A 15,107-nucleotide genomic window follows, 5' to 3' on the forward strand; every position below is an offset into this window, starting at 1 on the left:
CCGTACCAATATGTCGGAGGAAACACCTTACACCTGGCGACCTGGTCAGCGTGCTCTGCGTCCGGCCCACCACAGGAGTCGCTAGTGTGCGATGAGACAAGGATATCCCTGCCGGCCAAACCCTCCCCTAACCCGGACGACACTGGGTCAATTGTGCGCCGCCCCATGGGCCTCCCGGTCGCAGCCGGCTCTAGTGGCACAGCCTTAGACCCGTGCGCCACTCGGGAGGACCCTTACCTTAATTTAACTAGGCAAGTCAGTTAAGAACAAATTCTTATTTACAATGGCGGCCTACACCGGCCAAACCCGGATGACGCTGGGCCAATTGTGAGCCGGCCCTATGGGACTCCCAATCACGGCTGGTTGTGATAAAGCCTGAATCTAACTGCACATTAACATTCTCTCAAGATGCTGAAAGAAATAATAATATTTATCCACTCCGGTTCCTGAGTAAAATTTTTGCCTACAGTTGGTGTATCATTTTACTGGAAGAAATGCTTCATTCTGCAGGAATTAATATTAAGATTATAGACCTACAGTCAGATTTAATTTATTCCATCTGAACAGTAGGCTACAGTAGGCTATTATTTTCTCTTTATTTAACCTGCCCCCCACCGGCCCTTCATCCACACCATATTGCATGACCCTAAACCTGCCTTCCCCGCAGTATAACTGTGGGGACTGCGGGTTATGAGTCAGCCTACGCATCACTGGCACGTGGTGCCCAAGTTCAGAACGGCTGTCAGTCAAAACCCATACAGAGCTGTGAAGTGGAGACCCTGAGATCTGACGTCATGTATAGCATGTTCAAATCAAAGCAAATTTTATTGTTAGATGTTATTGCAAGTGTAGTAAAATGCTTATGCTTCTAGATCCAACAGTACAGCAGTATCTAACAGGTAATATCTAGCAATTCCACAACAACCCTAATATCTAACAAATTCCACAACAAAACCTAATAACACAATCTAGTGAAGGAATGGGATAAGAATATATAAGTATAAAATATATGGATGAGCAGTGACAGAGCGGGAAGATGCAATGGATAGTAAAGAATAGATAGTAAAGAATACAGTATACATTATATACATATGAGATGAGCAATGCGAGATATGTAAACATTCTTAAAGTGGCATTATTGGGGGATATACACGGCTGTGACGGATAACCGAGGATAGTTCTCTTGGGAGATAATACGGTCGGCATTTGATTGTGAGGAATTCTAGGTCAGGTGAATAAAAGGACTTGAGTTCCTGTATGTTGTTACAATTACACCATAAGTCATTAATCATGAAACATACACCCCGGCCCTTCTTCTTACCAGAGAGATGTTTATTCCTGTCAGCGTGATGCACTGAAAATCCTGTTGGCTGTATGGACTCCGACGGCATGTCCCCAGCTAGCCATGTTTCCGTGAAACAGAGTATGTTACAATCCTAGATATCTCTTTGGAAAGCAACGCTTACCCTGATTTCGTCAACTTTGTTAACTAGGGACTGGACATTAGCGAGTAATATACTTGGAAGCAGTGGGTAGTGTGCGCACATCCGAAGCCTCACTAGAAGACCGCTCCGGCGCCCTCTCCTCTGGCAGCGTTGTTTTGGGTCAGCCTCTGGAATCAGTTCAAATGCCCTGGGAGGTGCAGACTGTCACGCCCTAACCATAGAGAGCCCTTGTTTCTCTATGGTGTAGTAGGTCAGGGCGTGACTAGGGGTATTCTAGTTTAATATTTCTATGTTGTGTTCTAGTTTATATTTTCTATGTTGGTGTTTTGTATAATTCCCAATTAGAGGCAGCTGGTAATCGTTGTCTCTAATTGGGGATCATATTTAAGTAGCTATTTTTCGCACCTGTGTTTGTGGGATATTGTTTGTGTTAGTGTGTGTGGGCACTACGACTTCATGGTCATTGTAAGTTTTGTTTCACTTTGTATTAAAAAGATGTGGAACTCAATGCACGCTGCGCCTTGGTCAGCTCATTTTGAAGTTTGTGAAAATTGTATTCCTGGTCGTAGTGCTGGTTGTGCTGGTAAGTTGATGTCTCTCTGATATCCAATAGTTCTTCCCAATAGTTCTTGCAATAGTTCTTCCAGGACTAGAAGCGAAGCTGCCATCTCTATCGGCGCCATCTGTGGCTGTACAGTAACATTGAAAACGTTACTGTACAGCCACTGTGTTCAAATTTACACTCTTGTCAGTGTCCAAATCTGCCATTTCCAACCCGTATACAAGTACGAGTGTAAAGGGCTACCTAAAGTTACTTTGAAAAAGTAGTTCACAGCATTTAAACTACCTCTTGAAAAAATTATCATGTAAATCTGAAATGTCATAGACCACAAATTGCAAGAACAGATCACGTTGTGGTCATATCTTAACAGAAAGTTTTTGTGTTTAATAGACCATGTTTTAAGTGAGAATTGGGCAGGTTTCATGCCTGAAAAATAAAGTAAATGATTGCCTACTTCACCCATAATTTATAACATTTTTGCAAACAAAGTACTGTGTAGTTCCAGTAGTTAGCTGCACCACTACCTGGTAAAAAAGTTGTTAACTACCTAGATTTGAATATATCTCAACTACCACTAAGCTACTGGAAAATGTAGTTAAATTACTAGTTGAAATATGCTGAACAAAAATATAAATGTAACATGTAAAGTGTTGGTCCCATGTTTCATGAGCTGAAATAAAAGATCCCAGAAATGTTCCATGTGCACAAACATTTATTTCTCTCAAATTGTTCACAAATTTGTTTATATCCCTGTTAGTAAGCATTTCTCCTTTGCAAGATAATTAATCCACCTGACAGGCGTGGCATATCAAGAAGCTGATTAAGCATGATCATTACACAGGTGCACCTTGTGCTGAGGACAATAAAAGGCCACTAAAATGTGCAGTTTTTCCACATAACACAATGCCACAGATTTTGTTTTGAGGGAGCATGCAATTGGCATGCTGACTGCAGGAATGTCCACCAGAGCTATTGCCAGAAAATTGAATGTTAATTTCTCTACCATAAGCCGTTTTAGAGAATTTGGCAGTTCATCCAATTGGCATCACAATCGCAGACCACGTGTAACCACACCAGCCCAGGAACTCCACATCCGACTTCTTAACCTGCGGGATCGTCTGAGACCAGCCACCTAGACAGCTGATGAAACTGTTGGTTTGCACAACAGAAGAATTTCTGCACAAACTGTCAGAATCCGTCTCAGGGAAGCTCATCTTCCTGCTCCTCGTCCTCACCAGGGTCTTGACCTGACTGCAGTTCGGTGTCATAACCAACTTCAGTGGGCAAATGCTCACCTTCGATGGCCACTGGCATGCTGGAGAAGTGTGCTCTTCACGGCTGAATCCCGGTATCAACTGTACCAGGCAGATGGCGTCATATGGGCGAGCAGTTTGCTGATGTCAACATTGTGAACAGAATGCCCCATGGTGGCAGTGGGGTTATGGTATGGGCAGGAATAAGCTATGGACAACAAACACAATTGCATTTTATCGATGGCAATTTGAATGCACAGAGATACTGTGATGAGATCCTGAGGCCCATTGTTGTGCCATTCATACGCTGCCATCACCTCATGTTTCAGAGTGATATTGCAAGGATCTGTACACAATTCTTGAAAGTTGAAAATGGCCCAGTTCTTCCATGGCCTGCACACTCACCAGAGATGTCACCCACCCATTGAGCATGTTTGGGATGCTCTCAAATCAAATCTATTGGTCACATACACATATTTAGCAGATGTTATTGAGGGTGTTTGTGCTTGTGTTCCTAGCTCCAACAGTGCAGTAGTATCTAACAATCCACAACAATACACACATCTAAAAGTAAAAGAATGGAATGAAGAAATACATGAATATTAGGACGATCGATGTCGGAGTGGCTCTGGATCGATGTGTATGACAGCGTGTTCCAGTTCCCGCCAATATCCAGCAACTTTGCACAGCCATTGAAGTAGAGTGGGAGAACATTCAACAGGCCACAATCAACACCCTGATCAACTCTATGCTAAGGAGATGTGTCGCACTACATGAGGCAAATGGTGGTCACACCAGATGCTGACGGGTTTTCTGATCCACGCCCCTACCTTTTTTTAAGGTGTGTATGACCAACATAATCATATCTGTAGTCCCAGTCATGTGAAATCCATAGATTAGGGCCTAATGAATTGATTTCAACTGACTGATTTCCTTATATGAACTGTAGCTCAGTAAAATTGTTGAAATTGCTACATGTTGCGTTTATAGTTTTGTTCAGTGTACATGTAGTTCACTACTCCCCAACACTGCATTAAATGTTGTTAATACAGAAAGTAACCAAAAATCTGAACTAATTGGTATATTCATATGTTGCAGGAAACAATAGATGTTCGCTACAAGCTTTCTAGAATTGTTTTCCAGAAGTTCACAAGTCACTGCAAATTTGATGCCAGTTTGCCACAAAACTTAAAATTTGAGCTTGGCACAAACTTGCGGAAAATTTACCAAAGAGTTGCCACAACTGTTGAACGGAAGCCTGTTTTTTCGGTAAGGACCTGCGTCTTTTAGTGCTATTTTTTTTTTGCAGCATGCACTGCAGTGTATGCATGTGGAGGTTGTGAGAGTGGCACTTGCCGTGTATGAGATGGGTTCCTCAGCCTCCTGCGAGACGGCCACGTTGACAACAACACTCAAGCACAAGTAAATCCGTAGCATTGTGACGTCCCTGCGACATTGAGAAAAAGATTGAGTGAGAACATTTGTTTTTCAAGTAAGTGTCCTTGTGAACATGTTGAGTCTCAGAATGTTCCAGAAAATTCTGTATACAATGGCAAAATGTTTGCAGAATACATCTAATTTGGTCAAGTTTTCTTTATGTTTCCCAAATGGTAGTCCACAACCTTCCTGTGACATTCCCATGGCCAGTACTCACTCACTCCAGTTTTCTAACACATAATGAGGAAGGCACTAAGTTGAGATCTGTGTCAGCATGGACATGATTCTCACAAACCAAATTCATAGCTCTGTCCGTTTTATGTTATATTATCATGAATATATAAGATATGATTATATGCTGATTATAACATTATATGGTGCATACATTATAATTGCCATTACTATTTGAAAATTTGCATTATGACCTGTATAGAAAAACGTCCTTAATGAAGAATTCAGCACATTCTATTACTATTTAACTATTTTCCTAAGCTGGATAGAGCAACATCCCCTTTGCACGATGTCCCTTCATTGAAAACAGGAAATGCTTGGAAAATCATGTTCAAATTCCAGGGCATGACCTGTGGCAAACTTACAGTAATACCACAATGCCTAATGCTCAAGGAGCTGATGCTGGCATATCGATATTGCGTATCCAGTGTCTGAAAAAGTAGGTACTGTATGTATTAAGGTTGTCCCAAATAGTGGGTCAGCTGGGATGCAGACACTAGTAAATCACACAGCTATGACTCTGCCATTCTCCTCCATAATTACAACAGTGAACTTGACTACAGAATAATTGGCTGTGTGTGTGTGTGTGTGTGTGTGTGTGTGTGTGTGTGTGTGTGTGTGTGTGTGTGTGTGTGTGTGTGTGTGTGTGTGTGTGTGTGTGTGCGTGCAGAGTGAAAACCAATTGTAAAGCGTCTTTATTGCACCATCAGTTGGTGTGTTGTTAAGAAAAATAATTACATCAGGAGAGTAATTGTTAGGCAAGTACAAACATCTCCATTGGGAGCACAGCCTGGTCTCATAGACTAGATGTAACATAGTAAAAGTAAATCCAGGACACCCAATTTAGTATGATATGTTCCGTTTGGTATGGTTACATGAGACAGAATGTTACTTAAGGGAAAATCATAAGGAGGTTGGCTGTATAACAATGTGAACATCTAGCAACCCAAAAGGTTGCATGTTTGAATCTCAAAGACAACTTTAGCATTTTTGCTAATTACTTACTACTTTTTTTTAGCTAATTGGCAACAACTTATCATTAGAGCTAATCCTTCCCCTAACCTTGCGACATCCACAAATTAATACATACCATAAGATAACTAAATGGAGTGTCTCAAATGTACTTACTGGATGATACGAAATGCTCTGAGACCAGGTTGCATTCACTTTTTTATTGGCAAAGGTTCAAATCCCCCTCCAGCTACCTTCTGAATCACCCTATCAGTTTCATGTTTTCTCTGAAAGTACATCCCCATTCCGCGTTTAGCTCTTGTTAATAATGTAAGTACTTTAAAGTTTAATAAATCATTATACCCTATTGGTGTCGTATCTAGCGTTATCAACATAACATATTTTAACACTAATCGCCCCACGTAGTAACGTTTGAGTTACAAGATAAACCACAGGCTAGATAGCCAACTATCTTCCCAGGGACTACAGATGAAAACTACCAAACTGGCTAAATCTGGCACATTAAATGTTAATTCATGTGCATTGTCCCTGTCAAATACATAAATTGGCCTAGAATAGAAACGGTCAATTCCGACATGGTGCGAATGTCTGATGCAGCGATTATAAACAAAACCAATTTCCGATTATAACAATGATGCAATATATACAAACATCATATATTGGATTTGTAATAAATTATTTAAAGTCTCCTGAACAATGCGCATTCAATTCAACAGATCAAATGTAGATTAGTATCATAATGACATGCAACCTAATTTGGAGTAGTGCAATATATAAAGTTAGGCTATGCAATGTACGGTTTCATTTGCATTCGATAGGATTGCAATTTACCTGTAAAATTACTTTTTAGTTGGGTGTGTATCAATATTGAATTGATTATTTTCCTCCGGAGGGTCCCGTCAGAAGTGATGGTGAGTCTGAAGAAGCAACTTCTCCCTGAAATCAGTACACTTATGTACAAATTACCAGGGTATCACAGGGTAACAGAAGGATCGGGAGGTGGTGCTATCTTTACAGGTTACATCCGCGTCAAAGGTTTTTGTCTCTTTAACGTTGCAAAGTAATTTTTACTGTATCTAATAAAAAGCATTGCGCCCCCTCTACCGGAGATGTGAAAATATTGAGGCAGGTAAATGTAATAGGACAACTTGGCACTGCCAGTCAGGGCCAGAATGTTTTTGTTCCAATGTAATTGTTAAGCCCTGTTTAGAGGGATCAGAGAGTGTAGCGTAAACTATATGAAGTCTAAGACCAGACATACAGGAGCTCTATAAATCGTAACTTTAATCTTGACAGGCAACTACCATCTCAATTAGTTCAGATGACAGACAGGATTTTATAGTCACTGGTCAGGCATTACTAATCAATGATGAACATCCAATTTTCATCCTAACATTGACAACACAGGGACATTCTCAATTGGATACTCCTGATGTCCGTTCTCCTCCCTTTCTTCTCAAAACCCATTGGAGAAGGTCAGAGGGGACAATTGAGATTCTTCCGTTATCACAGTTCCTCTGACAGCCTCTGCCTGTAAGATTTACATTGATTTAAATTAATGAAGCAACCCTTGATTTATAAGCCTAAGACTAGTGTTAGGTTTGAAGGATAGATGACCACAGATGTCATAGCAAACTGTACTCTTTTAATTATAACTTCAACTGAACAATACAGAACGTTGGGGGGCTTAACATATCCCCAGAGTCAGAGAAACCAACTAGAGATGGGACAATTATGGAATTTTGGGTCACAATTAATTGTCATGCAAATGAACACAGTTGTCAGTTTTGGTAAAAAAAAAAAAAAGAGCTTATGTATAAAATATATTTAATTTGCTACAAAATACCTAGTGATTGCAGCTTTTGTTGACTCCACGTCTCAAAAACCACTGTAAAGTACTTAAGTAAAAATATTTTAAAGTACTAAAGTAGTTTTTTGTGGTATCTGTACTTTACTTTTTAGATTTGACAACTTTCACTGTACATTCCTAAAGAAAATTATGTACTTTATACTGCGTACATTTTCCCTGACATCCAAAAGTACCCGTTACATTTTGAATGGTTAGCAGAACAGGAAAATGGTCCAATTCACGCACGTATCAAGACAACATCCCTGGCCATCCTTACTGACACTGATCTGGCAGGTGCACTAAACACACGTGCTTCATTTGTAAATGATCTCCGAGTGTTGGAGTGTGGCCCTGGCTATCTGTAAATGTAAAAAAAATAACAATAAAATGATGCTGTCTGGTTTGCTTAATATAAGGAATTTTAAATGGTTTATACTTTTTATACTTATATATATTTGAGAAATTACATTTACTTTTGATACTTAAGTATATTTAAAACCAAATTACTCAAGTAGTATTTTACTGGGTGACTTTCACTTGAGTAATTTTATTAAGGTACAGTATCTTTACACTGACAATGACCAAAACACAAAAGGTGGAGTTCTAGGAGGGGTTCTGAAAGACACTCATGGGGGTGTCCACTGAAAGTTGACTAGCAATAACAACTGGGCCCTAAAAGACAACCACCATGAGCGCCCACTAAATGCCCAAGAAGAGGCAAACAAAATAAAACCCACGGCAAACTTAAAGACAGGAAGCAAACCAAAAAGTGGAGCAAAAGGAAAACAGGGAAGATCAGATAAAGGATTGTTTTTTAAAAATCAAAATAGGGAGCGCCAACTAAAGGTGTTAACCCTCCACATCTCTCAAGCCAACTGGAGCACTGGGCCAGCCGCTCTTAAATATCACCTGTGCCAACATAGGTGGAACACCTTCTGACTAACGAGATGACAAGCCAGCAAAGGTGTAACACATACTGACTAATGAGGTGACACCATACACCAACACGCTAATGTCCAACCTTGAAATATAAATGATAAAACCAAAGCCTGTAAGCTTGTAACAAACCACTGTCAAAAACAAATATTTATTGTTGATAAGTGTACATTACACAAGTATATTATAGTTGTGCTCGCTCTAACTGTAACAAAAACAAAAACTGTGTCAAAAGAGCAACATTATCTGAGTACTTTTCAGCATAGCCAAGTGTCCCGATTATCCAGCACGGTTATGTAAGCTTCAAAAGGCTAAATCCATCAAGTCCATGGAACCGGGGACTCACCAGACAGAGCGAGAAAGAGAGAGGGTGGTGTTAGGGACAATAAAGCCATAGTCGCCAATTGTTAGGTTTGAAAGATAGCTCTGACATCTGTGGTTGCATCTAACTGTACAATTTTAATCATAACATCAACTGAACATTAGAGAATGTGGGTGTATTTGGTATTTTATTAGGATCACCATTAGTTGTTGCAAAAGTAGCAGCTTGTCATCTTGGGGTCCACAGAAAACATGAAACATTACATAGTATAGAACATGAATCAACAAGAACAGCTCCAGTACGGACCACATGAAACATTTTTAAAGGCACATGTAGCCTACATATTAATACATACACACAAACTATCTAGGTCAAATAGGGGAGAGGCGTTGTGCCGTGAGGTGTTGCTTTCTGTTTTTTGAAACCAACTTTGCTCTTTATTTGAGCAATATGAAATGGAACGGAGTTCAATGCAATAATGGCTCTATATAATACTGTACGCTTTCTTGAATTTGTTCTAGATTTGGGGACTGCGAAGAGAACCCCGGTGGCATGTGGTGTAAGTGTGTGTGTTTGACTATGCAAACTATTTGAGATTTTCAAAATGTTGTTTCTTACAAAAAGAAGTGATTCAGTCAGTCTCTCCTCAATTCTTAGCCAAGAGAGACTGACAACATCTTGCATGACTGTCCTATTGTATGTACTGTACAGACATAACCACTAGGCCTATAACCCCAGACTAACGGCCGAAATCCACTGATCCGCACTGAACAGGATAGGGGCGATGAAGCCATTCATTTTTAATGGAAGGAAGTGAAATGGGAGGGTAGGACCGTTGGGCGAAGGAACGTGAACAAGGCAGGACCTAAGTTGGGGAAAGCTGAACTTTATGTAAATACTTTGAACAATCAAAGCTGACTATAGCTTCCATCCCCTACTGGATTGGCTGTTGATACCAAGCACTAACTAGCATGCTTGCTAGTATGGTAGCACCTACATGAGGGCGACGCAAGCGTGGCTATACGAATTATCAGGGTATAGTGGATCACGCCTGTATGCCACAGACTTGTGGAAGGATAGGCACCTACCATTTGAACTGATTCTCTTCATTTTAGGCTCTAAAGAAGTGCATTGCCTGCGACCATTCCACAGACTGCTTTATACCACTGTTTTTTTTATTTTTGTTAATTTTTCCAGTATTTATGGAAACTAGAGTGACTACATTACCTAAAATGCTCATTGACTTAACATTCCAAATTACCATGGCAGTTATGCATTACAATTGTAATTATGTTTCTATGGTGTAGCATGCTATTGTGTAAGGTGTGATAGTAACTTTTGCAAGGAAATTATTTTAATGTGCCCGGTTGCACACACTTTTGTAGTCACACAAGGTGGCACCTGTATATTCAAAGTGAGTAGCCTAACAATTATTTACATGGACCCAGTTGCATTTGCAACCAAATTATTAGTGAATAATAAACAAATTACCAACACTAAACATTACAGCCACATACCTCATTACACTCATACACCTGCATTACTGTTGATGTCATCATGTCATCATAGCAGAGAATAGGTTCAGAACAGTATTTTATAATGGAATAAAGGTTTCTGGACCTTTACAGTGCCTTGCGAAAGTATTCGGCCCCCTTGAACTTTGCGACCTTTTGCCACATTTCAGGCTTCAAACTGAAAGATATAAAACTGCATTTTTTTGTGAAGAATCAACAACAAGTGGGACACAATCATGAAGTGGAACGACATTTATTGGATATTTCAAACTTTTTTAACAAATCAAAAACTGAAAAATTGGGCGTGCAAAATTATTAATTAATTAATTATTATTAGATAAGAGATCAACTGTTTTACCTTAGTTAGGCTACATGTTTGCACATGCCACACACATACACCCTAATCCAAAATGAAGGACCTATTATTGTGAAGAATTTATGGATAGCTTCACATAATGTTTTAAAAAGTAGTTGCTCTCATGGAATGTTCGATATACAGAAAGCAGACAGTATTTGCCTGTGAAAATGTAATGCACTTACTCCATAGATGGTATTGATGGAGTGTCGATTCCTGTTTTTGTTTAAAAATCTCATCATATGAAAATATAGATACTTTCATATTGTGACTGACAGGTGGCGCCCTTGTCATTGATTATGGTATTTACAGTTCTCAATTCTGTCTTGAAGTCGATTGTCATGTTTGCAGCAATTTTCATCTGAACTAACACATCTGAATCACAGGAGATTGGTGGCACCTTAATTGGGAAGGACAGCTTGTGGCAATGCCTGGAGCAGAATTAGTGGAATGGTATGAAATACAACTTGGGTTCCTGAGTGGCACAGCGGTCTAAGGCATAGCATCTCAATGCTAGAGGCGTCACTACAGACACCCTGGTTTGAATTCAAGCTGTATCACAACCAGCGCTGATTGGTAGTCCCATAGGGTGGTGCATAATTGGCCAAGCATTGTCTGGGTTTGGCTGGTATAGGCCGCCTTTGTAAATAAGAAACTGACTTGCCTAGTTAAATAAATGTTACACAAACACACATGATTTCCATGTGTTTGATGCGATTCCATTTGCTCTGTTCTGGCCATTATCATGAGCCGTCCTCCCCTCAGCAGCCTCCTGTGGTCTGAATAGCCATGAGGAAATTTACTTGAGGTACAGCGTACTACACTTCTAAAACATCCTTTAATAGCGTCATCATTCTGCATTGCACACCACACATTTACCAGAAAATCAATTATGGATTTATAAAAAAAATACAATCGCTTATATATGTCAAACCATTCATAACAAGCATTCTCTTTAACACAAATTCTAACCAAAGGTAAAACGACACAGATTTATTATATTCCTTAAATATCTCAAAGTACCTGCTGTCCTAATCTTTGCCTTAACAAAACATTGGTAACACTTTATAATAATTATCATGAATAAGCATTAATAATCTATTTATAAACAATTACACATTTATTTGTAAACATTTATACATGTGAATAAGCCTTTATAAAGGTTCATGATGCTCAATTACAGTATTTTAAATGATTACATAAAAAAAAAATTAATTACTGTACAACACACATGGAAAAAACTAGAAAATCATAGTTTAAAAGAGCAACACACTGCGTGGTGTTTCTTTCAATGCTGAAGGCAATGCATCAAGAACTGATGGCCCATCGACATCATCCAATCAGTTCCTGATGCAGTATCATCAACATCAGAAAGCTCTGCATTCAGTCATGGAAACCGGGGTTCCACTCTGGCTCAAAAAGAACCAACTGCAAGTGGGCAAATGAGGGAGTTAGTACATGTTTAAAACAAGATTATGAGAGGAAATGGACACCCATTATAGAGAAAAAGAGACACCCCACTTAATTGGATAGCCCCCATAGTTGCTCTATAATGGCTCAAACTATCAACTGCAGCTTTATTGATATGCCACCACCTGCCAGTGTTAGGGTTAGATTTAGTGTTACAGTTAGGGTTAGATTTAGCATTACGGTTAGGGTTAGATTTAGCATTACGGTTAGGGTTAGATTTAGCGTTACGGTTAGGGTTAGATTTAGCGTTAAGGTTAGATTTAGCTTTACGGTTAGGGTTAGATTTAGCGTTACGGTTAGGGTTAGATTTAGCGTTACGGTTAGGGTTAGATTTAGCGTTACGGTTAGGGTTAGATTTAGCGTTACGTTTAGGGTTAGATTTAGCGTTACGTTTAGGGTTAGATTTAGCATTACGGTTAGGGTTAGATTTAGCATTACGGTTAGGGTTAGATTAAGCATTACGGTTAGGGTTAGATTTAGCATTACGGTTAGAGTTAGGTATAGAATTGGAGTTATGAGGCCTTATATTAATAGTATTTTATATATATATATATTTATTTATTTCCCTGGGATGGAAAGGGAGGTTGGGACTGGGGTAGGTGGGGGCGAAAAAAATAAAGGGAACACTTAAACAACACAATGTAACTCCAAGTCAATCACACTTCTGTGAAATCAAACTGTCCACTTAAGAAGCAACACTGATTGACAATAAAGTTCGCATGCTGTTGTGCAAATGGAATAGACAACAGGATGGAAATTATAGGCATCTAGCAAGACACCCCAAATAAAGGAGTGGTTCTGCAGGTGGAGACCACAGACCACTTCTCAGTTCCTATGCTTCCTGGCTGATGTTTTGGTCACTTTTGAATGCTGGTGGTGCTTTCACTGTAGTGGTAGCATGAGACGGAGTCCACAACCCACACAAGTGGCTCAGGTAGTGCAGCTCATCCAGGATGGGACATCAATGCGAGCTGTGGCAAGAAGGTTTGCTGGGTCTGTCAACGTAGTGTCCAGAGCATGGAGGCGCTACCAGGAGACAGGCCAGTACATCAGGAGACATGGAGGAGGCCGTAGGAGGGCAACAACCTAGCAGCAGGACCGCTACCTCCACCTTTGTGCAAGGAGGAGCACTGCCAGAGCCCTGCAAAATGACCTCCAGCAGGCCACAAATGTGCATGTGTCTGCTCAAACGGTCAGAAACAGACTCCATGAGGGTGGTATGAGGGCCCGACGTCCACAGGTGGGGTTGTGCTTACAGTCCAACACCGTGCAGGACGTTTGGCATTTGCCAGAGAACACCAAGATTGGCAAATTCGCCACTGGCGCCCTGTGCTCTTCACAGATGAAAGCAGGTTCACACTGAGCACGTGACGGAGTCTGGAGACGCCGTGGAGAACGTTCTGCTGCCTGCAACATCCTCCAGCATGACCGGTTTGGCGGTGGGTCAGTCATGGTGTGGGGTGGCATTTCTTTGGGGGGCCGCACAGCCCTCCATGTGCTCGCCAGAGGTAGCCTGACTGCCATTAGGTACCGAGATGAGATCCTCAGACCCCTTGTGAGACCATATGCTGGTGCGGTTGGCCCTGGGTTCCTCCTAATGCAAGACAATGCTAGACCTCATGTGGCTGGAGTGTGTCAGCAGTTCCTGCAAGAGGAAGGCATTGATGCTATGGACTGGCCCGCCCGTTCCCCAGACCTGAATCCAATTGAGCACATATGGGACATCATGTCTCGCTCCATCCACCAACGCCACGTTGCACCACAGACTGTCCAGGAGTTGGCGGATGCTTTAGTCCATGTCTGGGAGGAGATCCCTCAGGAGACTATCTGCCACCTCATCAGGAGCATTCCCAGGTGTTGTAGGGAGGTCATACAGGCACGTGGAGGCCAAACGCACTTAGCCTCATTTTGACTTGTTTTAAGGACATTAAATCAAAGTTGGATCAGCCTGTAATGTGGTTTTCCACTTTAATTTTGAGTGTGACTCCAAATCCAGACCTCCATGGGTTGATAAATTTGATTTCCATTGATAATTTGTGTGATTTTGTTGTCAGCACATTCAACTATTGCAAGGAAGGATGGTCTCATTTCATACAAGTGCATTTGTTTCCACATTTCCTTTCCTCCCTTTCACTCATCGGTTACCTTTTACTTTTTTCAAAAGGAGGCGAGGAGAGGACTGAGGAGTTGAAAAAACCAATAGAGAATCTCCCATAGGCTCCAACATGGGCTCCTGAGACAGAAACAGCGGTTGCACTTACCAGCCATTTCTGCCTGGCTCGAGTTACAATGATATTTGTGTGATGTACACATGATGTGTAAGTGGTGTTCATCCACCCCATGATTGACATGTCTAGTTTTCACCAAAATTATTGCAGAGGTATACTGTACATAAATCTTAGTTAGGATAAGACAGATACAGTTGAAGGTGGAAGTTTACATACACTTAGGTTGGAGTCATTAAAACTCTTTTTCAGCTACTATTGTTTTGGCAAGTTGGTTTGTTCTCAGCACATTCAACTAGGTAAAGAAAAAAGTATTTAATAAGAATATTTCATTCTTTTAGATCTAGGATGTGTTATTTTAGTGTTCCCTTTATTTTTTTGAGCAGTGTATATATGTATCAATGTTGCAATTGCAAATTTGAAATCTGTAATAAAAAATAAACAAAAAATTGGAGTTATGGATATGGTTAGTGGATAGTTAAACAATTTGTTGATAGTTTGTTCAAGATCTGTAAACCATCAGTAGGGGACTATCC

General features: G+C 40.5%; 1 protein-coding gene across 1 annotated transcript in view; it reads right to left on the bottom strand.

Moving 5' to 3' along the window:
• Window positions 1-6,974, bottom strand: part of LOC139364543 (EGF-containing fibulin-like extracellular matrix protein 1) — a 32,287-nt gene extending 25,313 nt beyond the window's left edge. Inside the window, exons 1-2 of the mRNA XM_071101352.1 lie at window positions 6,732-6,974; window positions 4,617-4,707 (exon numbers count right to left, since the gene is read on the bottom strand). Of these exons, the coding sequence (XP_070957453.1) occupies window positions 4,617-4,697 (81 nt within the window). The 5' untranslated portion in view covers window positions 4,698-4,707; window positions 6,732-6,974. The remainder of the gene's footprint in view (window positions 1-4,616; window positions 4,708-6,731) is intronic.
• Window positions 6,975-15,107: the final 8,133 nt, after the last annotated feature.

The sequence above is a fragment of the Oncorhynchus clarkii genome, chromosome 13, assembly GCF_045791955.1.
Source record: "Oncorhynchus clarkii lewisi isolate Uvic-CL-2024 chromosome 13, UVic_Ocla_1.0, whole genome shotgun sequence".
In the NCBI taxonomy this organism is placed as follows: domain Eukaryota; kingdom Metazoa; phylum Chordata; class Actinopteri; order Salmoniformes; family Salmonidae; genus Oncorhynchus; species Oncorhynchus clarkii.